Genomic DNA, 23,385 nt, shown 5'->3' on the forward strand with positions numbered 1-23,385 from the left:
TATTTAGGGGAGGTTCTGGGTATATATAGGGGGTGATGGAATGAGGAAGTCTCGGCTCTTGGGGGTCAGCAGGTATCTAGGCAACGGGGAGGGTGCAACCCCGACGGCATAGCACGTGATTCCCAGGGAATGGGCAAGGTGAGAAGGGCCATAAACTTGACTCAGCAGGGGAATAGAATGGATACCGGTTATGGCCTCCAATAGCACATGCCTGGAGTAATCCAGCGCTGAGGAGACTGAGACAGGAGGATCACTGCGAGTGCGAGGTGCATAGCAAGACCCTGTAGAAAACAAGTAAAAGATAAAAGAAAGACAATTCTCAGTCTTTCTCTCAAGTTCATTGGAGACCATGTTTTATTTTATTATTTTTTTATTTTTTTTATTTTTTGCGGAACCAGGGATTGAACTCAGACCCTTGTGCTTGCCAGGGAAGCACTTATTCCACAGAGCCATCTCCCCAGCCCGAGACCATATTTTAAATCTGTGTAGCCCCGACTGTTGGGTGAAGCCCCCAGTGCTTTGAAGGGTAGACTTCTAGGAAAGATGGCTAAGGGGGGAGGGTTCCCTCCCTCATGTCCGCCTCCAGACAACTGAGAGTTGCTTTCTGCAGGGTGCAGCTTTCTCTCTCCAGCTTTGGCGCCCTGCGAGCAGAAACAGCATCTAGGAGTGGGGAGCGCGCAGGTCAGTCACGGAACTAACGGCACACGGCAGGCTCCCGCTAGGTCAGTTGATTGGGAAGTATTCTTTAGGGCCTGGCCACTGTCTCCTAAGCTGCCAGTTTTCTTAGTCACCTGTTGGATGAAGAGTTTGGTTGTATTGTAGTGGTGTTTTTTGTTTTGTTTTGTGTTTTGTTTTTTGGGTTTTTTTGCAGTTTTCCTTTTTTGAGGCCTTGCCAAGTCACCACGTTGCCCAGGCCAAGCTTGAATTTACAGTCTTTCTGCCCCACCCAGCTTTCCCGAGTGTTGGGATTGCAGTTGCTTGGAAGCAGACCACATGGGTTGGAAGTCAGTCTGAAGGGTTTACTGCGGCCTCACAACTTTATGGCCTACCGAGCACTGTCACATGTTTGTTATCTCCAGTAGTATATCCTGAAATGTTGGTAGAAGTGAACAGTGCACGCTGGCCTTTTCTGATTTTCAATTGTAGAAAAACCAAGACATTTATATAGCATTCATTGTTTGCATTTTAATTTCTCCCAGTTTTTAAAAGACAAGGTGGAAATGTTTTCTAGATCCCCTAAAAATACAGATGATATTGGGAAGAAATTATTAAACTTGATTTCTCAAAAGAAAGAAATTTAGGGGGCTGGGGAGATAGCTCAGTAGAATAAGCGCAAAGTCCTGAGTTCAATCCCCAGTACCGCGAAAGAAATTTAATGCTGTGGGGTCAGCAGTCTGGTAAAAGGTGCACTGACCTGTCTGTTTCATCTCTCCTAATGTGGCTGTGAAGTTGGAGTGCCTGATCCAGTTGGTGAGAGCAGGCGCCACCCTGAACGCCTCCACCACTCGCTACGCTCAGACCCCGGCCCACATCGCGGCATTCGGAGGACACCCTCAGTGCCTAGTCTGGCTGATCCAAGCTGGGGCCAACATTAATAAGCCGGTAAGCGTGCTGTTTCCTTTCCGCATGGGGATGTTGGTGCACCTGCCCCAAGTGAACTGGGATTTTCCTACCAGGTCTTTGTGGGTAATAGGCTGCTTCGGAGGCCAGCATTCTGTTCCTGTAGTTTTCGCACCTGCTCTGACTCACCTGCAGGCCAGTGATCAGCCAAGGTCACAGCTGAGAATTGAAGATGCTGGCCTTGCACCCAGCTCTCTTGCTCCGGGCACCTGCACCTGCAGGCCTCTGCCGTGGGAGCTTCAGGGTGAGCTTCTGTGGGTTTGGGCGCCAGTGGGTGTCGCAGCTGGATGCAGAGTTGCCAGGAGCCTCCTGCGGAGTGGAAAGAGCAGACGACTAGAGAGCTTTATGTGTATCTCGGGGGGCACCTATGTGCCAGGCACCACACAGTCTACCCTTCCACCCCAGGAAAACCTGCATACTGTGCCTTTGATTTCCTCTCCTGTTTTTATATCCTTTCAAACTCAGCCATGAAGGTCCTGGTGGAGCAGAGAAACTTCTGTCTTCTTTGTAGGTGCTGGGGTTGAGTCTGCTTTGCATGTGTGAAATAGCTGCAGTCCCCTCCTGAAGATAGCTCAGCTGCCACCCTCGATTACAGATGGTCTGGGAAGGAACATGTCAGCCATGGTTTAAGCCCAGGTTGAGTGGGGAGGGTGCAGGGCATCTTGGGGACCTGACCTGTTCTCAGCGACGGGCTGGCGGAGTGGCGAGGTGGGCCTCTGGGCTGCAGGGGCCCTCTGGGTGTCGCCTCACAGTGCTCACCCCTGTTGGTGGTGCCTGCTTGCCCTCCTGTCTTGTAGAGAGGGCATGGTAAGCTTGAGACAAGTTCTTGCTATGTGGTTCAGGCTGACTCAGCAGACTCGTCATATAGCGCGTGTTGCCTGTGAATTCGAGGCAGGCTTACCTTAGCCTCCCAAGTGCTGGGGTCACAGCGGTTTCTGTTGTGCCATCTGCCCTGTGGGGTGGGCGTCCCAGGGTGTCCCACTTCTCCCCAGCCCTTAAATACCTGATCTTTCTGACTCTCTTCTCCTGCGTGCTGTCCGTTGTCTCAGGCTGGCGTGGTATTTCCTCTGTTGAGCCACAGTGTCTTAGCTGCTGTCTGTTCCAGGCGTGCATGTGAGCTAAGCTGAGGGAGGTGCAAGATCTGAGTGCTGGCTGCCAGTTCCCTGAGGGAATGAAGCTTGATGGGGGCAGAGTTGTGGCCACGTGGCCCACTTAAGGATTGCCGAGTCCTCTCTAGCTTCTAGTATCCAGATTTAGAACCTCAGTGATGTTGTTAGTGAAAAAATCAAAGGGCGCTGCCTGTTTTCAGTGCTCTAGTGCCTCCCCTTCCAGAGTTGCTGGGAGCGCGCTGGTGCGCTTGGCAATATGTCCGTTTGGACCAAAGGCTGGAGTACCTTCTCCCAGCTCGCAGGGCCTCCTGTGTCACAGTGGGGAGTGTGCCTCTTCTGTCCTCTGCTGTCCCACCATCCTGTGAGACAGCAGTGGACTGAGCTTTCGCTCTTGTTCTGAGGAGCGCTGTCATGCTCCTTGCCTTGAGTGTTTGCGCACAGCCTCAACTCACCTACATCTCCGCTGCAGTTGTATTTTTATGTAAGTCTTATTTGTTCTTTATGGACTACTTTTTTGTGCCTCTTGGAGAAGGTGGTTTACTTTTTTTTTTCAGAACCGGGGATTGAATTCAGGCCTTGCGCTTGCCAGGGAAGCACTTATTCCACTGAGCCATCTCCCTGGCCCCCCTACTTTTTTTTTTTTAAACATCTGCCTTGGGCTGGTGAGATGGCTCCGTGGTCTAAAGCATCTACTTAGAACAAGCTTAGCAAAGCACAGGGACCGAGGTTCAATCCCCCAGCACCACATGCCAGCCAGCACCGCGCCCTGGTGGGCTGAGCTGGCCACACACACACACACAAATAAAAAGAAAAAAAATTTTAAAAATAAAAAAAAAATTTGCCTTCACTGGTGTCCTGGGTAGGGCTGTGTGCTTTTGTTTCTCTTGTTAGGAAATGGATTTTGCGTTCAAGCTCTCCAGCACATCATGGTGCTTTTTTTTTTTTTTTTTTACAGCCTCCCAAGAGCTGGGATTACAGGCGCGCACCACCACACCCAGTCTCATGGTGCTCTGTTTGGAGCCACATGGCTCCTACTTTAAATACAGGGCCACACTCTGCCTGCCTGCCGGAGCCGCCAGAGCTTGGCCTCTCCCACAGACTGCCTGCTGTTCTTCCCCTTGGTGCCCTCACCTACTGTGCCCCGGAGTTCTCGCATGGTGGAGCAGATAGATGCTCAGTTGCTTCCTGCTGTCCCTGCTGTAAGCCCCTGCCCTGGCCCTGTGGTAGGTTGGCCTCCTGCTGCAGGGCATAGCCCCTGGCTTTGCTGGAGGAAGCCCTCATGCCCCAGGAGATGGTGACTTGCATCTCGTTACATTTGCTCTGTTGAGCTTACTCACCTGAAAGCCCCTGAGCGGTGAGGGGTCTTTGTCCCTGATCCAATATAGAAGATGCCTGCACTCTGGGTGGTGGCATGTGGCCTGGTGAGCCTTCCACAGGGTTCGTCGTCAGCTTGCTCTGCCTCACCCAGTGCCGCCCCTGCCTGCATTGTTGCCAGCATAGAGCTCCTCATGGCACAGCGGCTGGCTCGCCCTTGGTGTCTTCCTTGCTTCTCTTGGCCCTACACCTGGCCTCAAAGTGGTGTCTAAAATATGGTTCTGGTTCCAGTCAGGCTGGAAGATGCAGGGGACACACACGCAAGGGCTGGAGTTGGCATCATGCAGGGATGGAGGATCATGGGTAGAGTGACCCTTAAGTCAGTTATGTGTACTTCTTACCCTTGGCTGCTGTCTTTATTTATTTATTTTTTTTAACTTCTAATTATTTTTTTAAATTATTTATTTATTTTTATTTATTACATTTATTTATTGTGTGTGTGTGTGGCCAGCTCAGCCCACCAGGGGGCGGGGCTGGCTGGCATGTGGTGCTGGGGGATCGAACCGCGGTCCCTGTGCTTTGCCAAGCTTGTTTCAAGTAGGTGCTTTAGACCACTGAGCCATCTCTCCAGCCCTTAACTTCTAATTATTTTGAGTTTGCATGTGCCAAGCTCCCAGAGAAGATACCCTAAGTCACTGTGGATGCTGTCCAGCTGGTGGCCGCCCTGTTTGGTCCTGCTGTACCACTGAACTATCTCCCCGGCCCTAACTTTGCTTTATTTCACAGGTGCTCAAGGAGCCCTCTGGCCACTGCAGGCGCAGAGGGCAGTCAGTGCTGAGTGTGTGTGTTGTCTTGCAGGACTGTGAGGGGGAAACTCCCATTCACAAAGCCGCCCGCTCTGGGAGCCTGGAGTGCCTCAGCGCCCTGGTGGCAAACGGGGCTCACACTGAGTAAGTGCCTTCCATTCTTCCCCCCGCCAGACATTAGCTCTCAGCTAGGCCTCAGTGTGCAGAGCTAGCGAGGCCCAGGGTCTGGGCCTTTCCCATCACCGCTGTTAGTGAGGACAGTGTAGGCGCGCTGGAGCGCTCACAGGAGGGGCTGTGTCCTGGCTGCTTGTCACAGCTGAGGCCCTAGGAACAGCCTAAGTGCAGGCCTGATGTCCTGACCTTGCCACGCGCTAGTCCTTCGCCTGGCCGGTCTTCCCGCTTTCCTCTGCCAGGTTTTAACTCCTAAACCAAGGGCTTGGGTCAGAGCGTCCTTGCAGTCCTTTCTGGCTCATACACTCAAGACAATGAGCTTTTCTTGGGGTTGGTGGCTCCTCTTAGCAGATGCCGGAAGGCTGTGTTTCGGAGCCTGTCAAGACTCAGCCCTTGACACCATGCGTTTTCATAGACCCTTTTATGGCCCCATTTACATCAGTTTGTTGTCTGATAAAACAACCTTAGTGTTCAACTGATCTTTAGAAATGTGATCTTTATTCAGATCATTAGCTGTGGCATTACACATTTGTTATAATTAACTTTCTTTTTCCTTTTTTTTTTATTTGGCAGAACCGGGGATTAAACTCAGGCCTTTGTGCTTGCCAGGCAAGCGCTTATTCTACTGAGCTATCTCCCCAGCCCCTATAATTAACTTTCTCTTAAAGATTATAGAATAATTTTTTCATAGTTTACAATATGAACAAAATGGATGTGGATTTTTTTTAACCCATAAATATTTGAGTGTAAGCTATAGAGCTCTAATAGCCAAGATATTAATACTAGCTTTTTTTGTTTTACATGTCATGAGTAACTTACGACATTGATTAGAAAGCACTTTATTATTGGAAACATGAAATTGTAGACTTTGGGAGAGGTAAAATCCACAGAATTGACCCAGTTTAACCCTTTGGTTTCCATGTCATTGTTTGACTCTGTGTAACAGTAAGTTTTTTTAGATCCTGGACAACAAACCATGCAGGTCATTGTGAGGCGCGGCTCCGTAGGAGAGGCTGTCGCTGGCCTCCCTGGTCTTAGCTTCTGTCTCGCTGAGCGTTGTGGGGCTTGGACCCTTTACTTACTACGGCGTGAGTTGTAGCCTGTTAACCGCCACGATGCAGGGACCCTTGTGACTTAACACGCAGTTATGACTTAAAGGTAACGTAAACAGAACCGGTAATGTGGCTCTATATCTACATACAGCCTTAACACTGAGGAGGTTCTCCAAGAGGTATTGCGCTGGGTACAGGTGAAGCTTATTAGCTGTGTTCAGGTTAAAACTCAGATCTTCAATTTTAATAACAAGCTTTGATTATTATAAAAAGTCATTTATAACATAATTGATTAAATTGCTTAATTATCGTTAATTGAAATAATGAATAATTAGAAGTTGATCTTTTAACAACTTACTGTTCTAAACAATATTCTAATGGTCCTAAACATTATTACAAAGATGTAGCTTAATCCTTTGAGCCCGTGTCTGTCACAATGTCCTTTTCAGTAGGTGTCTTTTTAAACATGAGCATCTTTTATTTACGATTCTGTCCTTGGTTACAGGACCCTCCAGTGTCTCTTTCCCACCAGGTGGTCTGTCCCCATCTCAGTATAAGAGCTCCCCCTCGAGACCCTGCATTGTGGTGACTTGCCTGGACTGAGCGTTCAGATTTTTTTAGAAGAAACATTTGGCCTGAGCTGCCTAGCCAAAAGCAGTTATTAAAATTCTAAGTCTTTGGCCTGGAGAAAGAATTCAAGTAATCGTTATTACTGTTGTTTATGTGGTTTTTTTAAGAACACCTAGATAAAGTGTCATTTCTGCCAGTAAGGTAAATTGAAATGTCTCTTGGTATCTGTTCTGCCTCTCTTCATAGTTTACCCCACGTAGCCTCTCAGCATGTGTAACAGTGTGGTCTCCCCAGAGTAATGGTGTGGAGGTCTGTTTTATCCCTGTAATGCTGCACATACGGGCAAGTATAGTCTTAGCAAATAACACTTTTTTTTTATAAGAACGATCAAAGACATAGAATTCATTCACTTAAAATTTTTTGCAGTTCACAACTCTATAATTTAAATTAGCCTTCTGCAAATAGATTAAAAGCTGCCTCAGCGTTATCTTTGGATATCTGCTACATGAAAGTGGCCGAGGTCTAACCTTTGGTCATCAGATAGTTACAGTGTCTGTGGCTAGAATGGTTTGTTACATAACTTACTTGTCAATGTAGGTTGCCACTGTAAGATAACGCATTTCAGCTGCTGTGCACCGTATTAAATTTTCTAGCACCACACGTGAGTATGTGAATGGATTTTTGTTTTCTTCTCTGTAATTGAAAAGATCTTGAATTTTGGTGCCAAGTTGCCTTTTCCATGAGCAGCACTTCTGTTTCCCATCTGTGGTGGCCATTAATATTTGCTGCCACCTGACCTAAAACTGAACCCCACAGAGCGATCTCCGTTCTGACTACAGGTTTGCATGCGTTACATCCAAGGGTGCCATTGCTCAGTCCTGCGAGAGGTCCCACTGTGCCTGTGCTCACCGCCTGCTTCCCACGGCAGGCTTCTACTGCAGGGTCGGCTGGGCCCTGCACACACTCGGCAGTGGTGGTAGGAGCGTGGAGGTGCCTGAGGTCAGGTCCTGATGTGATTTTAGAGGAAGACTTAGAAGCGCTATCTATTGATGACACCTTTGCTAGTGCAGGAAAGAGCTTTTGAGCCTTAGGTTAGTTTCATTGTTAGATTTTGTCTACTTTATATTTTTCTGGAGAAAAGTGGAGGGTGTTTCCCTATTGACCAGCTGTGAGTATAATGGGTCCCTTTTTTCCTAAAGAGAAATAAGGGATCTGCCTGATATGGAAGCCAGAGTTGCCTTCTCTTGACTGGCCCTGGCCTCACAGGAGGGGTTTTCTGTATCCCATTGCATCCACCCTGTGGAGTGGGCCCAGTTTTGTTGACTTGAGGATTGGGTGCCCAGAGGAGCCATGATGGTGCCAGGCAACCTGGAGAACCAGCTGCAGCTGGAGCCGGCACGGTTAGGGCAGTCTCCTTACCTGATGGGCTTGAAGCCACGGCTGTGTGGAGTAATGGACCTTTACAGCGTGGTGGGACACACTTGTTAAATGCTGTGGAGACTCAAGGCTGGGTTTTTAGAAATCCTTAATTAAAATAGAGTTGGTTCAGTTTGGCTCACCTTGGTGGCCTCCGTGATCCGCCTACCTTTTTTATCATGGAGCCCCACTGGGAAGCAGAATTTCTAGACAGGTGCACAGGTAAGCACGTGTAGTCCGGTGTCCGAAACACACTGCAGCTGTTTCGGTTTACTTTCCTGGCCTTTCAGTTTCAGGTGTGGCTTCTGTTCCTGGCTGCCCTCCTGAAAGCACCTGCTAGGAGAGTCTTCGAGCAAGGGCTCGAGGTAGTACCCCAGTGTTGGGGGTGCTCTTCGCTTCCTGGCACTTGCTTCCCTCGCCCAGTTGTCACTGTTGAGCTGTGCCTTGCTTTTCTGTCCCTTCTGGGATGCACGCCCTGCGTGCAGGACTCACTTCCTGAGGTGTGGCCGCGAGACCTTCCACCAGGCAGGTGCAGTTAACAGATTGACCATTGACCCTGCTCCAGAGCCATTGACAAGTCTGGTTCAAAACTGTACTTTTTCATAACCACATGAATAATGTACAGGCCCAGTATTTTTTTTTTTTTTTAAAGCTTCTGCTTTTATAGATAGAACTTTAAAGCCAAAACCAGCAATTTCTAAAGCCCAGGGTCTGCCTTGCTAAGTTACAGTTGGAGCATACTAGGGCCTGTCAGGCTCCTTGAGTGATGAATGCCCTTGGGTGCTAGCGTATGTGGACATGGCTGGTTCAGCTGCAGCGGAAGCTGTAGCTGAATACCGAACTTGAAACGGGAGCTTGGCACCAAATTATTCAGGTAGAAACTTTTGTGCAGTTGTTTCTTCCTGCTGTAAACTGAAGGGTGTGTGTATAAGACTTCATTATATTGTTTGGATACCAAAGGGTTAAAAATACACGTGTGTCTTTTACCTAAGATACTTTAGATGTTTGCTAATGTTTTGTCTGTACAAATAGACATTTAGAAATGTTTTTTATCTTTTCTTTAATGATTCCATTTATTTGCTTTATTCCATCTAGGAATAGTTACTAATGTATTTGTGATACAGCATACCAAATTTTAAAGTAACCAGAATCGTGAGTTGATGGTTTTTAGTCCATACTGTTAAATTCCATTGGAATATTGACATACTTGAATTGGCTTCATGCTGAAAGGACGAGAGGGAGCTTAGAGGGCAGTGTTGAGCAGCTGCGCGGGCGCGGGCGTCGCGGGCCAGCAGCGCAGCGCCTGCCCGGCACCTCGTGTGTGTATGTATCTTTTGCAATATTGCCTGCAAATGTGATCCCGTATGATTTATAAGTTTCCATGTATGAACCATTGCCCGTTTTAAGTCACACAGAAGATTCTGAATCTGTAAAAACTACACATGTCAATGTTTTCCAGCTACGTAATTCGAATTGACTTGAGTTTTTCAAGTAATCCTAGAAAGGGGGAGCATTCCATATAGAAACTGCTGAAACTGCCACAGGTGCTTCTCCGAAACCTTACGGTTGTGGCATTGAATGCTCAGTATCGCTTCTTTCTGCACACAAGGCATACTGTTGAGGTATTTGTTGCGGTGATTGGTTTTACTGCTAATCTAGGAATTCAGATATAGATTCTTTAGATTTGCATGCTTTGCTTACCCTAATTTATGATATCTACCTTTTATTTGTAAACTAACATTAGCTAAATTGAGATCAGAATTTTAACAGAAATACGTTTATCGAAAAATCGTGGTTCTCTTTCATTGTCACATGGCATTAACAAAAAGGAAACATCCCAAAGGTGTCACGACACCTGGGGCTCTAAACACCACAATTCAGGTGTTTCCTGATCTGTATGTTTTCAAAATCTAGAACAAAACTCAAGACCCACTTGAGTGGCTTCATTGTCCTGGTACTGTGGCACTATAAGTGAGAGCCAGAGAGCCAGCTGGCCTTGGAGAGGAGTCGAGTCTGGGGAGGGGGATTCTCACGGTGGTCTTCATGCTTGGAATGTTTTATAGAAAAGTGGGTGTCTCTCATGTTGGCGCCAGTTGGGCAGAACGCTGGAGGCGCAGTGACAGTGATAGTGTCTGCAGGCGCTGGGTGCCGGTGGGGGGCTGGGCAGCAAGCATGGTGGCTGTCTGTGTAAGGCGGTGTGGCTCAGACCCGTTCCAGGGAGCGGCTGGCGCCGCTGGGGTTCCACGAGGTGCCCCTGGCTTGAATGACCAGCATGAAAGCAAATGCTGTCAGTCAGCAGCAGTAAGTTAAGCTGAGCAGACCTGCAATTGGTTTGAATACCAAGATGATTGTTGTCTAATTGTTAGAGCTGCTCATTTGCAGAGATTTCCTCGATCAGTGTTGGGAGCAGAGAGCAGCCTCCCCGTCACCGCCCTTCGGTGCCAGGCCACTCTGAGTTTGAGTACACATCAGGTATGTGTCCTCTAGAGGCTTGTGTAAACACAGGGCGTGCACAGTTCTGTCTGCCAGCTGTCATAAAAATGGATTTTGAGCACGTCCTTGACTTTCGAGGCGCTTAGCTCTCCCTTGGGAAGAGCATAACGTCCCTGCAGTCCTGTCCGCTCTGTCCCTCCTGATGGCTGTGGGGTCTGCTGACCCCATGGTGCAGGCCAGCTGCCAGCCAAGGCTGGCTCCCAAGTGGCACAAGCCTCCATCTAAGCAGTCATTCTCTGACTACCTCCCGCGAAGCTCTGTATTGAGTAGTTGCTTTAACTCACACGCTACAGTATGGAGGAGGACAGATCGTCCTTAGTTAAAACACCACGCGGAGTTGATTGAAAGGCCCGGTCCTTTTTATTGAAACTCAGCGCTTTGATAGCCTGGGGTGTGGCTCAGAACATGCCCAGTGTGTGTGAGGCTCTGGGTTTATTCTCAGTGCTGCATAAACAGTTTTAAAAAGAAAAAGTTAAAACCTAGCATGTTGGGACCTGTGTACCTAGTAGATGACTGTCAGCCGCTGGAGCATTTGAAATGGAGCTGTAAGGAGTCGCTTAGTGGCACCTGTTCACCCTCACCAGGCACCTGGCCAGCACAGCGCAGCTGGGCAGGGCTGCCGACTTGCACTAGAGTGTTTTGTTTTGCTTTTTTAATGTTTTTGACAAGTTACCGTTTTCTTTGTATGGATTGAATGATGTGTAAACCAGTAGACTCTTGAGGAAAACCATGAGATTGTGTCATCAGTCTGGCTAAATACTATGCAGCAGGGCTGGCCTGTGAGCTGAGTGGTTTTTACCCTTCAGATAGTTCCAAGGACAGTGTTTAACTATCCTTGATAACTCACAGAATCATATGAAGTTCAGATTTTAGTGATCAGAGGCTTGTTGGACACAGTGATGCTCAGCTTTCAGCCCGTGAGGAGTGCTGAGTATTGGGACCAAGGTGGCCACAGTCCCTAGAGTGTCTGCTGTGCCCGGAATGCCAAGGCTGGGACCTGTGCTGAGCGCAGGGAGGGGTGAGTGACAGGGAGGAGAGGCCTAGGCATATGCGGAGCCACAGAAGCAGGCGAGGGCTCTGCAGGGTGCAGGGCCGCTGCTGCCCCCTTTAACATGGAGTCTTTTCGGTTTCTCCGGAGTCCCTGTGTCAGCCAGGCCTGCCGTCTGTCCAGGATGTTTTCTAGAGGCCTGCAGCTCTTCATGTGAGATCCTCTGGTGGTGGTGGTGGTGTGGACCACACCCAGAGGACACAGTGGGCATTGGCTGCTGCGTTCCACATGGGAGCACTTCGTGTTGTTGACGTGTGACAGCGCGCATCTGGCGCAGGTGACTGTGCTCTAGGTAGTGACTGCCAGTGTAGCCCGCTTCAGGGCAGGCAGGGCACCCAAGCAGCGCCACAGCCCACACTGTATCCTAGCATTGCGTGCCCATTCTGTGCCTAGGTTTTCCTCCTTGCTGGCCCTGATGATGGTCAGTGCCATTTCAAAAAAGTTGTTGGCCCTGCATTTCTGTTTTCTGGTTCACTGCAGTGCTCGCTCCTGTTAACTCTGCTGTCAGTGCTTTTATTTGTCATGGTGTCGAGTGGCAGCTTGTCCTTGCTGTGTTCTTGGTGTAGAGAGCAGGGCCACGCTAACTATTGATGCAGTGCTTTCTCAAGTTTTGCTTGTGCTCTCAGGCTTTGTGTTTCTTGGTGGGGTAGACCTGTCTAGGCTGTTCTTGCTCTGGTACCCTCTGAAAATGAAGCCCAAAGTTTGGTTAGTGTCTGTTGCACTTTAGTGACAGTGGGCTTTGGGATGTGTGTAATCAGTAGGGAGTTAGTTCACTCTGTTCACAAAGTTTCTTTTTCATTTAATTTATGTATCAAAATCAGGACAAATATCAGAGTTTACAGGTTTGATTCTTATGGCAGATTAAAATGTCCGTGTTAATTCCTAATCGTCCTATACAGCCCACCTTTTTAAGAAAATCTTTGTTGATTTCTGGATTCTCAGCTGTTAATCTTTGGACAGAGTATTGCATTGGCCTTGGCTCTTCTTCCAGATGTGCACCTCGTCTCTTTTCTTCATGGTTCAGGAAGAAGGAGTCGCCCTAGTGAGTGGCGCCAGAGCAGGAGCGCAGTCTGTGATTGCCCTCCCAAGTGGTGCCAGTGTTCCTCCCTGCAGGGACATGGGCTGAGACCCGCATGGGTGGTCTGGCCCAGCAGCTGTGGCAGTGCAGGCTGTGGTGCTCAGTGCTGTGGCACGGGCCTGTCCACAGCTGCAGCTTGCTTTGCAGAGGCGCCTGCTCGCTCTCCGATTGATTCTGTGTCCTTGTGCCATCAGGCCCGCTGATTCGCTCTTTGTTTCATTCAGATCTTGCACTCAGATTCTGCCGTGACTTGTGGAGCCTCGGTCGCTGCTGGAGCCAGAGGTTTTTACTCTTTGGGGTCCCAAGCCAATGAGGTGGCAGTCCGAGCAGGGCAGGGCACTTAGCTGAGGGGCTCCTGGGTGAGTGTGGGGAGGAGGCATCACTGGGGGCTGCGGCCTGCCAGCATGTAGTGCTTGGAGCGTTTCCAAGGCCAGGCCGTGCCCCAGGCGGAAACGTGGCTTTTTCAGGTGGTGAGTTGAAGGTCACCTGGGCAGCGCCAGAGTGCCTGAAGTTCCACTCATAGTGCCACACCCCAGCACTGAACCTGGCTTGTTGCTAAGCTGAGACTTATTTTGGAAGCCAGTTGCTCTAAATGCCATGGGCAATTTCAGTACATGTTTGTTTGCTATGACTTTACTGAGGCTAAAGGATGGGTTATTAGAAGTCAGTGCAGACAGCATAGACTATAGTTTCAGTGAAGTCTGAAGTTAGCCTAAGGTTAGATTCTTCAGACTAATATAAAACGTGATTTTGAGAAGTTAAACAGGAAGATGCCTTTAAGTTTAGTATGTTGATTTTTAAAATTACTATTTCCCAAATCTTGCTTAGAAATCAGATGTGTTTTAAGAGAAGTTAGTTAATGGAGCTAGGATAATTAACTGCTCCTTTAATAAAGATTTGCTGTAAATTCGTTGGCTAATGTCACCCCCAGATAGATAGTCAGATCGGCAGGAGCAGAGAGCGGGTTCACACGCGGTCAGGGAGTAATTCAGTGTTTTTGCGTTGTGCAGCCTGAGAAATGCCAGCGGCCTGACGGCAGCAGACATTGCCCAGACCCAGGGCTTCCCGGAGTGCGTGCAGTTTCTCTTGAGCCTCCAGAGCTGCCAGCTGAGCCGTTTCTGTCAAAATGGCACCTTGAGTGGGGGTCACGAGAATGTGTTTCCCAGTCGTGTTAGTGCGGGAATAAATCGAAAGAGATGCTTGGAAGACTCCGAACCCTTGGGCATGAAGAAAGCTAGACTTGGAGGTGAGATTGCTGGGCCTGGGGGGGCAGCTCCTGGGGCGGGAGCCTGGGTACCCCTGCATCTATCCCCCAGCGTCTCGGTGCTCACCTTCTGCCATTAATCAGTAAAGTCTTTTGGCACGTCTTTCAGAATATAAATTAAATCTGCCACTGCCCAAGCCTGGCTTCTTACAAATGCTCCCCAGCTTTAAAGGTAGTGACCTGGCAGGAAATTGTTTTTCCCTCTTTGGTACAGTCACTGGGCTGAGACAGCCTGGTCCTTGCTCGCTGGCCCTGCGATAGACCTGAGGAGCTAAGGTAAGTGGGGAGCAGCCTTCCCCAGAGAGGGTGGTGGGACCTTCTCCCTGGGCCCAGAATGGCTGGGGAGATCCCCGTGTATGCAGCCCAATGTGCAGGCATCAGCCGTCGCGGGCCCCTGAGAGTGGCGCTGGCCATGCAGACCCAGAGGTCGTCGCTACCTTCATTCCATGTGGGGAAGCAGCTCCTGCTCCAGTGCTGGGCCACGGGGCCTCTGGTGGCACAGGCTTTGCCTGTCATTGACACATGTATTTCACAGCTGTTTTGAAGCCCATTGCTGTAAAGACCTAGTGACTTGTAGCATGAATGTGTGAACTGAAACGTTGCGGTGTTCGTTGCAGTTGAGATTGGAGCCTAGGAATAGCTCAGCGGTACAGTGCCTGCCTGGCAAGTGCAGGGTCCTGAGTTCAATTATTGATACCAACATTAAGATTTGGGAGGAAGTGTGTTTTTGAGGAAGGGTCTTCATGTATAGTTCAGGCTGCTGTTAAACTCTGCATAGCCCAGGCTGGCTTCAAGCACTGCAGTCCTCCTGCCTGCCTCCCAAGCTGGGATGACAGGCATGTCCCATAACATGGGCCTCCAAATTTATGATTTTTGTAAGCTGTGGGCCTAGCAATCTCTAGAACAATGCCCTAAAAATCATAAGCACAACATAAAGGGTGCATATAAATCTCAGAGTGGTGGCTGTTAACAATAGAGTGTTGCTCAGTGTTGTCATTTGATTGACTTGTACCACGTTCCTATAGTTTTTGGTGGTTTTTTTTTTTAATATATTTTTTTTAATTTTATTTATGTGTGTGTGGCCAGCTCAGCCCACCAGGGGGGCGGGGCTGGCTGGCATGTGGTGCTGAGGATTGAACCGCGGTCCCTGTGCTTTGCGAAGCTTGTTCTAAGTAGATGCTTTAGACCACTGAGCCATCTCACCAGCCCCAGTTTTTGGTGTTTTGGGATGGTGCTCACCGTAGTCCAGGTTGGCCTTGAATCTGTGGCAGTCCTTCTACTCTCTGGCTTAGACTTTAAAAGCCCTCTAAGGACACTTTTTTATTCGTTTCTTATTCGTTTTCTAAGGGCATCTTCTGAAAACTATCTCTTTTCAGCTCCACTTACCCCCTACTTGCAGCTGTGGACCGACTTTGTAAGCATCAGCCTTCCGCATGCCCGTATGTACCAGCTGAACGTGGGCTCAAGTGTGCTTTAGAAACGAGCTGCGCTTTCTACCACAGCTCATCAATTATGTTTACTGGTTTTGTGGGGGTTTTTTTTAGCGGAACCAGGGATTGAACTCAGGCCCTTGCGCTTGCCAGGGAAGCACATATTCCACTGAGCCATCTCCCTGAACCCAATGATGTGCACTTTATTTTATTTATTTATTTATTTTTTTAATTTTATTTATTTGTGTGTGTATGTGTGTGTGTGTGTATGTGTGTGTGGCCAGCTCAGCCCACCAGGGGGGCGCGGCTAGCTGGCATGTGGTGCTGGGGGATTGAACCGCGTCCCCGTGCTTTAGCTAAGCTTGTTCTAAGTAGGTGCTTTAGACCACTGAGCCATCTCACCAGCCCCTGATATGCACTTTAAAATGCTCTTTAAAGTAGTTTGATGTCTTCTGTTGTTGCTGGGACACCGTACCTGGACACTCAAAACCCGGGAGGTCTGTTCTGACTCAAGCCTATGGCGCTCTAGTGCTTCAAATGCTTCAGTTCCCTTGCGCCAGGGCGGGGCAGCAGGGAGAAGACCAGTGGAGCACACCCTCTGCCACTGTGACCCTGTCACCTTGCAGAGCCCTCACCGGAGCACATGAGGCTTTGGGAGGATGTCTAGATACGAATTGTCTTTTTTCCCTACTTGTTCATAGAAGTTTACAGGTGCCTGGGATATGTTGGCTGTGTAAAGATGCATAGCTTGGACCTTATTAATGACACAGTCCAATCTGTCTTCTTAAATTCAGGAGGATGTAGTGATATTTGGTGCGAAGTGTGTACATATTCCCTTTGGAGGGGGGTTGTACTAGGACTTCAGGGTCTTGAGCCTGCCGGGCAAGCGCAGTGCTGCTGAGCCAGTAAACCCCTGGCCATGGGTATGCAGGTTTTAGGGTGGGCTTTGTCGCGTTTTGCTGCTGAGCTGGGGTCTCGCTGTCTCGCAGGTCCTCTTGCACTCCCAGGTCCTCTGCCTCTCCCCAAGTGCTGGGATGACAGTCATGCGCTGCCCTGCTGGGCACGACATGTATTATGTTCCAGGTGACCCAGCTGTAAACTGGCTGTAGCCTGTGCTGCTCTCAAGGAGAGTTTATATCTAGACATCCTCCCAAAGCCTCGTGTGCTGTTTTACTGGGATCTCGTGACTGAAATCCAGCTTCCCCGAAGAGTGCTGTTGGCTGCCAGAGTGGGCAGTTCTCCCTTTGGACACCCTGCGGGAGGAAGTCGCAGTCATTCGTGGAAAACACTGTCTTGGTGCTGGCTGTGAACTGTCTTTGGGGAGCAGTTCCCACGTGTATAAAATTCACTTTAAAATGTCTGTGATTGGACCAGCCAGATAGCTCAGAGGACTGAAGGACCTGTTAGGCAGAGCACAGCAGCTGGGGTTTGATCCCCCAGTTTGCCCTTCTGGTCCCACCCCTGGGGTGCACTGAGACAGTGATTGAGACTAGGTGTGGTGGTATGTGCCTATTATCCCAGGGCTTGAGAGGCTAAAAACAGGAGAATCACTGAGTCCGATCTACATAGTGAGACTCTGCAGAACCTGAACTAAAATGCAAATAAATAATAAAATATCTGTGATTGTCATTCATGTTAGTGACCAGGTGCAGGTGGGTGAGAATGCAGCCTGTGGCACACTGGCCTAGGAGTGTCCCAGTGTGTCACTGTTCATATGTGTAGTCCTGGGAGCTGTTTGAGGCCCGTGGCTCACAGCACAGTTGCCCCTCACAGGGCCAGCTGACAACACGGGTTCCTTGGGGATCCATGTGCGTGCTGCATTCCCACCACAGAAGGACCTGGTGCCCTCAGGCGTGTGCCCTAGGTCCTGGCGCTGGGCTCCTCCTCCCCTGGTGGCCTGCCGAGCCGACACAGCGTTGATCCCATGGGTTGGTGGGGCCCTGGTGGACACGTGTTCTGGGTGTCTCTTCTAGTTCTCAGTGTGGATGTCTGGCAGGTTCTGCTCAAGGCCTGGGCTTAGTGAGTGCAAAAGCAGCACTGCTGCTGTCCTGGGGCTGTCTTCATGTCTGTCCTGCCACCTTTCAAGGGTCTGAGTTAGAAAAGTGATCTCTAGTTGCCACATGAAAGGAGACTGTTGGCAACTGGGTTGGGTTAGCAGCAGCCCTGAGGCTGGGCGTGTGGGGAGGGGTCGGCTCTCCCACCCGCTTGCTGGTCAGAGTGTTAGCTGGGCTGTTCATCTCTGTTTGGGCGTGGGTGCTGGGTTGGTAGGAGAGGTGGGGATTTGCCGAACCCTGGTTGGATTGGGGTGCTGGATAAGGAAAGCCGGGGCTAGAAGAGGGGCAGCAGTCTGCGAGCTCAGCGCCCGCTTCCCACCCTTGCCCTGCCAAGAGCTGCCCTGGTGCAGAACGGGAACCGCAGAGCTGCGTTCTGTCAGCAGTGTTTTCATGACAGCACTTGGCACCAAGAGTTGCTTGTTTTGTGTATTTGGCCCAGAAATAATTTCTGTTTATTGAAGAACTGTAAGGGCCAGATGCATCTGTGGGGGAACTGGCAAGTGCCGGCCACAGGAGACGAGATCAAGGCAGCCCAGGTGCTGGGGGAGCTCGGTTCCCTGGAGTGTGGACACGTGCCAGGCCACGAGCTGAGCGCTCCTGGGAAGTCCACTGGGGTGGGCTTCGTGCCATATCAGAGTGAGGTACAGCTGCTTTCTTCTAGAATTTTTTTGGATGCAAATTGAGAAGCTGTATGTGCAGTGGAGTAGCTGCTCCGAGATGGCAGAGTCTGCTTTATGGCAGGCAGGGGTGGTGTGGAGTCCGGAAGGAGAGCGGGCTCGCGTTTCCACTTGTGGCTGTGTAGAGTGGGGAGCCAGGCACTGAATGGCCCAAGCTCGGTTGGCTCTGGTGTGTGGACGCTGGTGTTTCTTTCTTTAGAGAATGTTTTTTAAAAAGTCATAATTTTGGACCCGGCCTGATAGCTCACGCACTAAAGCACCTTCTTAGGTGGAGCACAGTGGCTAGGATTCAGTCCTCAGCATGCCGTGGTGGCACGTGCCTGTAATCCCAGCACTTGGGAGGCTGTAAACAGGATCACTATGAGTCCAATCTGTGTAGCGAGACCCTGTAAGCCCTGTCCTAAATACAAAAAAAAGTCACTATTTCTTAAATGGTGTTGTGCTACTGGATGGTTGCCTTTTAAGTATTTCTTTTGAAAACCATGTACTATATTACATGAATTATAGGATTGTCTTTGAGTTCTGTAACATCTTTATGTTCTAGTACAATCTTTATTTTAGGGAAGGGTGTTCAGGGTCTCGCTACTAGATCAGACTCAGTAATCCGCCTGTTTACAGCCTCCCAAGAGCTGGGGCCATCACGCCCAGTCTCAGTTGCTGTCTCAGTGTTCCCTGGGGAGGCCGGGGGATCGAATCCCTGGCCCCTGTGCCTGCTTACCGGTGCTTTGATCTGCTGAGCTGTTTTGCCGGCCCAAGTATAGTCTTAACCCTTTTAGTGGTGGGAGTTTCCAGTGGTACACAAAGTGGTCCTGGTGAGCTCTGCCTCTTGAGTTATTTGCCCGTTTTAAAGCATGCAGTGCAGATATGAGAACAGGGACGTGTCTGCACTTCGCGCTCATTTACACCAAGGAGTCTGAAAGTCTCTGTTCTCCTGCAGCTCCAGGCCTGGACTGTGCCATGCCGCTAGTGAATGGCGAGCCGGAGGATGAGGCGGACAGAATGCACGTTGATAGAGAGTTTGCTGCCGTAACAGGTGGGAGTGGACAGTTTCCTGTTGGCTGCAACAACAGCCCAGTGCTCGAAGACACCAAGCAACAGCAGAGTGGTTCTGTTGGACCGAAAGAAATAGAAATATATACTGTTTCCGCAATGCAGACCCCTTGTCGTTGCAAGAATCAGTATGCATATTATTTCTAACATACGTTTTCCTCAAGCTACTTTGCACTTTGTTCAATGTCTGTTTAAAGTGTTACCCTATGTAAATTTTGGATGGGTTAGTAGGAAGAAATGTTCTCGTGCATTCTCAGTATGAGAGATTGATTTGGCTTTTGCTTAATGTGCCTTGCCTACCTCTAATGAGGTTTGCATTTTTAACATTTTGATGTGGACTCTGGGTGAGCGAAGCCTACCTGCCGGCGCTTACACTTTTAAGCAGTAAATTCAAAGGACAGGTGGGAGCAAACCTTGCGATCTGGTAAATGTCGTGGTCCTGGTTGTCACCACCAATGCAACAGGCCCTTCAGTCCTGCACAGGGCTGCTCTGGTGCCCACTGTCCCTTGTGGTGCGCTGGGTTGTGGCCACTGCTGAGGCTGGGTGCTCACAGGGGGCTGGTGTTTCCAGCCCCAAAAGGCAAAGGCTCAGCGTATCCCGGCATGTGGAAGAGTTGGTGAGCCGGGACCTGCGCCACCCTGGAGAGACTAGAAGGTTCACCGTTGCTGCTCAGGGTGTTTGATCTATGGCTAGTTTTTCTGGCACTTCTGTTCTGTGATCACAGAAACATTTTAGCTGTTTTCTTACTATGTTTAGAAATTCTATTTTTAGTAGTTTCATTATTATGTATTTATGATAAATTCTCCCCCAGGAACAAAAGATTATGTATGTGCTTTGGAAACCCATAAGAAAATGCCATTTTATTCACCTCAGAAGGGAAATGTGTACATCTTCCCACAAGTGTCAGGATTGCTGTGTGGGGTAGTGTCACCATTTTGGCAAATAATTAGATGAAATTGGAAGATTTTTCATGGCCAGTGCTGAGCAGAGAGTGTGTTGTTTTGATCCAGTGTCTGCACAGGGGGGGCTCCCTTGGCCTCGGTCTCTGGCCAGTGCCAGGATTACAGGTGTCAAGAGGACATTTTAAATCACGGGGTGTTTTCACTCAGGGACTCCGACCTCAGTAGAAATGGGAAAACTCACAGCCTGCCCACCAGGAAAATGACAGTGCTTCGGACTTTTGACTCGCCAGAAGTCATAGCTGCTGGCCCTGAGGTGCAGGCCAGAGGCTCCCAAGGCCCCATTGGACAGGGAGCCACCAGGAGGTCAGGCTGCAGCCCCACACAGACCTCCGCTGCCTCTGGATCTGTGCTCTGCTCTGCTGGCGTCTTTTTCAGGAGGGCTGCATCTTGGAGCAGCTGTTGGAGGCGTGGCTCATGCTTTAAGCCTCCAGGCAGGTTCCCAGGAATGGCAGCTCCCTACTGGGCTCCATGGCTCTGGAAGCAGAAGACACAGCATCCCCAGCCAGTGGCACCAAGGCAGCTGGGCCCTGGGACAAGAAGGGAGGCTGAGGGCCAGGGAGGAAGCCTGGTTTCTATACCTGCTTTTATGGGGTTGCGTTGCCCACGTTCTGACATTAAGTGCTAAACCAGTGTACTTTAGCTGGCACTAAAGAAAGATTACTTTATTCCATGAAAACTGACATGGAGTCAGTGTTATTAACCAGCAAGGTTGCCATAGGATCAGTACATTTTATTACCTGGGAAAGGTGTCTAAATTAATTTTTTTTCCAATTACATTTGAAAAGAGTAATAAAAGTTTCCCCTGGGGATAGGTGGGGACTTGGGAGATGGGGTTGGGGACAGAGTCTCACTATGCAGTTAAGGGGTTGTCTTGAACTCACGGTGTACCCAAGGGGTACAATTCTAATTCAGTGATCCTCCTGCCTGCAGCCTCCAGGGCTTGAATCACAGGCATGTGCCACCACCCCAGGCAAACAATTTATATTTAGTTCTTGAAACTTGTTCTCTAATATTGAGTTTGAACTCAATGCGAAAACCATCATTTAGGGCCAGGGAGATAGCTCAGTGGTGTAAGTGCCTGCCTGGCAAGTGCAGGGTCCCAAGTTTGATCCCTGGGGTACTGCAAAAAAAAAAAAAAAAGTTACCTGAGCAAAAGTAAATTGAAGAATTTATAGCCCTTTGTGAACTATGATTGTTGCGTAAGTTGCAGAAACAAGTCAGTCATAGAGCACCGGCAAGGCTTTTTAGCCAATAGCCAGGTTCCATTTTCAAGGACAACAGGCCCTGCTGGGTTCCTGGCTGGCAGGCAGGAAACAAGCCCTGTGTGGGGTCGCAGCAAGTCTGGAAGGCATTCTTACTCTTAGTGCAGTGCCTCGCTGTGGTCACTCTGGGCATCTGGATGAAAGGTGATGTCACCAAGCAGGAGGTAGAGTTAGGTCCCTGTGCGCTGCCTGTGAACCTGCATGTTCCTCAGTCCTGGGGCACAGAGAGCAGGGCGTGACATCTGGCCCCACACCCCACGTGGGGCAGGAGCCTCCCGCAGGACACCCCAGGTGTGCAGACCGAGCGTCTGCGTTTTTCTAGCACTGTGCCTTTTTCAGAGCGCCTCAGCAGGGCAAAAGCCTGGCTCCGCTGTTTTCCTGTCGCGCTCAGAAGACCCGCTCCCAGCTGCTGAGTGGCTGGCGGCATGCTGAGCTCATGCAATGCGCCCGTCCCTGTGCCTGCCCCAGGCCAGATGTGCTGAGGACAGGCTGGGCACACCAAGAAGCCGGCCTCCCCTATCACTTGCATTTAGCTTTTCCCTTTGGTGCTAGAGATGATTTCTGTTCTTTAATTCTGTGTAGAAAACATGACCTTCAGTTGTGACTGACCTCTTGAGGATGATTTCAGTCTGACACCAGGACAGCTGCTCGGTGGCTCTTCTGTGTAGTATAATTTGGCCGCGCACCACCACTGAAATGCGTGCATTGCCCCTGTAAACCTATCTATATGTTTCATTAAACTTCGGAACAAAGGAATTGGTTTGTTTAGAAGAACAGAAAGAGTGCTGTGTAGAAGTGTAGCAGTGACACGTGTTGTAGGTCTCCTGTTGGTACAGAACTCTCGTGACAGGTGTATTTCTTGATGCAGATGTGAAAAACAGTAGCTCCATGTCGAGCACTCTGACAAATGGCGGTGTCGGCAGTGGACATTTGGACCTCCCCTGCACGAGCCACCTCAATGGACTGGACAGCAGGAGCAGCCCGTGCGTCACGGGAGCTGGCGGGCTCAGCAGTGCACCGCTGCCTGGGCGGCCGTTCCCCGGCAGCCAGGGCGCAGTGGGTGCTAACGGGACTGAGGAGCCGGAGAAGACCCTGAGCACCAGCCCCGAGCTGTGCGGCGCCCTGCACCTGAACGGGAGCCCAAGCAGCTGCGTGGCCAGCAGGCCGTGCTGGGTAGACGACCTGGACCCGGGGGCGAGCTTGCACTACGGCCACTACCACGGCTTTGGGGACACGGCTGAGAGCCTCCCGGAACTGAGCAGTGTGCTGGAGCACTCGAGCTGCGTGCAGGTGGAGCAGCGCTACGCCAGCGCCCTGCACCTGCACCCCGGCTCCTGAGGCGCGGGATGGCCTCCGCACCTGCTTCCTGTGACCCCGCAGTCCCCTGACCATCAGCTTCACAGTGCGGCCTTGGGCGTGGCTGTGGCACGTGATCCCCACCCTTTTGTAAGACACTTGGGAAGTTTCATTTTTCTGACACCGGTTTCGATGTTTTTTAGAAAGGATCACCAAAAGTTGTCCTTTTTCATTTTTATTCTGAATTCCATCAAGATGAGTTGGGGCTGTGGATGAGGGCTTGGGCACGTCTCTCTCCCTGGCCCCTGACTGCCGAGCTTGCCTCTGCCTCCAGTGGTGGCAGCAAGGACCCCTGCCTGGGGGAGCCCTGTCCCGCAGGGTGGTGCTGGGGGGGAGCCACCCCTCAAAGTGGGAGCCCTGAGCACGGGAGGGGGGCAGCGCACAGGCTCCTGGAGAGGCCCGCCGCAGCGGCGCCCTTGTGCCCCACCCTCCTACCTGCTGTGGAGTTTTTACCATATACAATGTTTCCTTTATACATAGTGGAAGGTAGTATTTGTAAGAAGTGTCTAGTCAAAATATTTGCCTATTTTGACATTTTTTTCCCCTTGTTTTTCGGTTTTCTGCTTTAAAATATATACTGCTATATACATATAGCCAGTTAACTGAGGGGTTTTAGTCTCTAAAATAACATCAAGTTCATGGTTTTATAGAA

General features: G+C 50.0%; 2 protein-coding genes across 2 annotated transcripts in view; both read left to right on the plus strand.

Moving 5' to 3' along the window:
- Window positions 1–9,603, plus strand: part of Ankrd10 (ankyrin repeat domain 10) — a 10,519-nt gene extending 916 nt beyond the window's left edge. The window contains exons 2-4 of the mRNA XM_023715187.1: window positions 1,450–1,602; window positions 4,902–4,993; window positions 9,518–9,603. Of these exons, the coding sequence (XP_023570955.1) occupies window positions 1,450–1,602; window positions 4,902–4,993; window positions 9,518–9,581 (309 nt within the window). The 3' untranslated portion in view covers window positions 9,582–9,603. The remainder of the gene's footprint in view (window positions 1–1,449; window positions 1,603–4,901; window positions 4,994–9,517) is intronic.
- On the plus strand, window positions 9,591–23,115 carry LOC111816748 (ankyrin repeat domain-containing protein 10-like). Its single transcript, XM_023715130.1, has 4 exons — window positions 9,591–9,680; window positions 13,688–13,923; window positions 19,040–19,135; window positions 22,246–23,115. Exons 1-4 carry the CDS (start codon window positions 9,637–9,639, stop codon window positions 22,713–22,715), a joined length of 846 nt encoding a protein of 281 aa, XP_023570898.1. The 5' UTR covers window positions 9,591–9,636; the 3' UTR covers window positions 22,716–23,115.
- Window positions 23,116–23,385: the final 270 nt, after the last annotated feature.

Source organism: Octodon degus, unplaced genomic scaffold (genome assembly GCF_000260255.1).
Source record: "Octodon degus isolate 3935 unplaced genomic scaffold, OctDeg1.0 scaffold00039, whole genome shotgun sequence".
NCBI lineage: Eukaryota > Metazoa > Chordata > Mammalia > Rodentia > Octodontidae > Octodon > Octodon degus.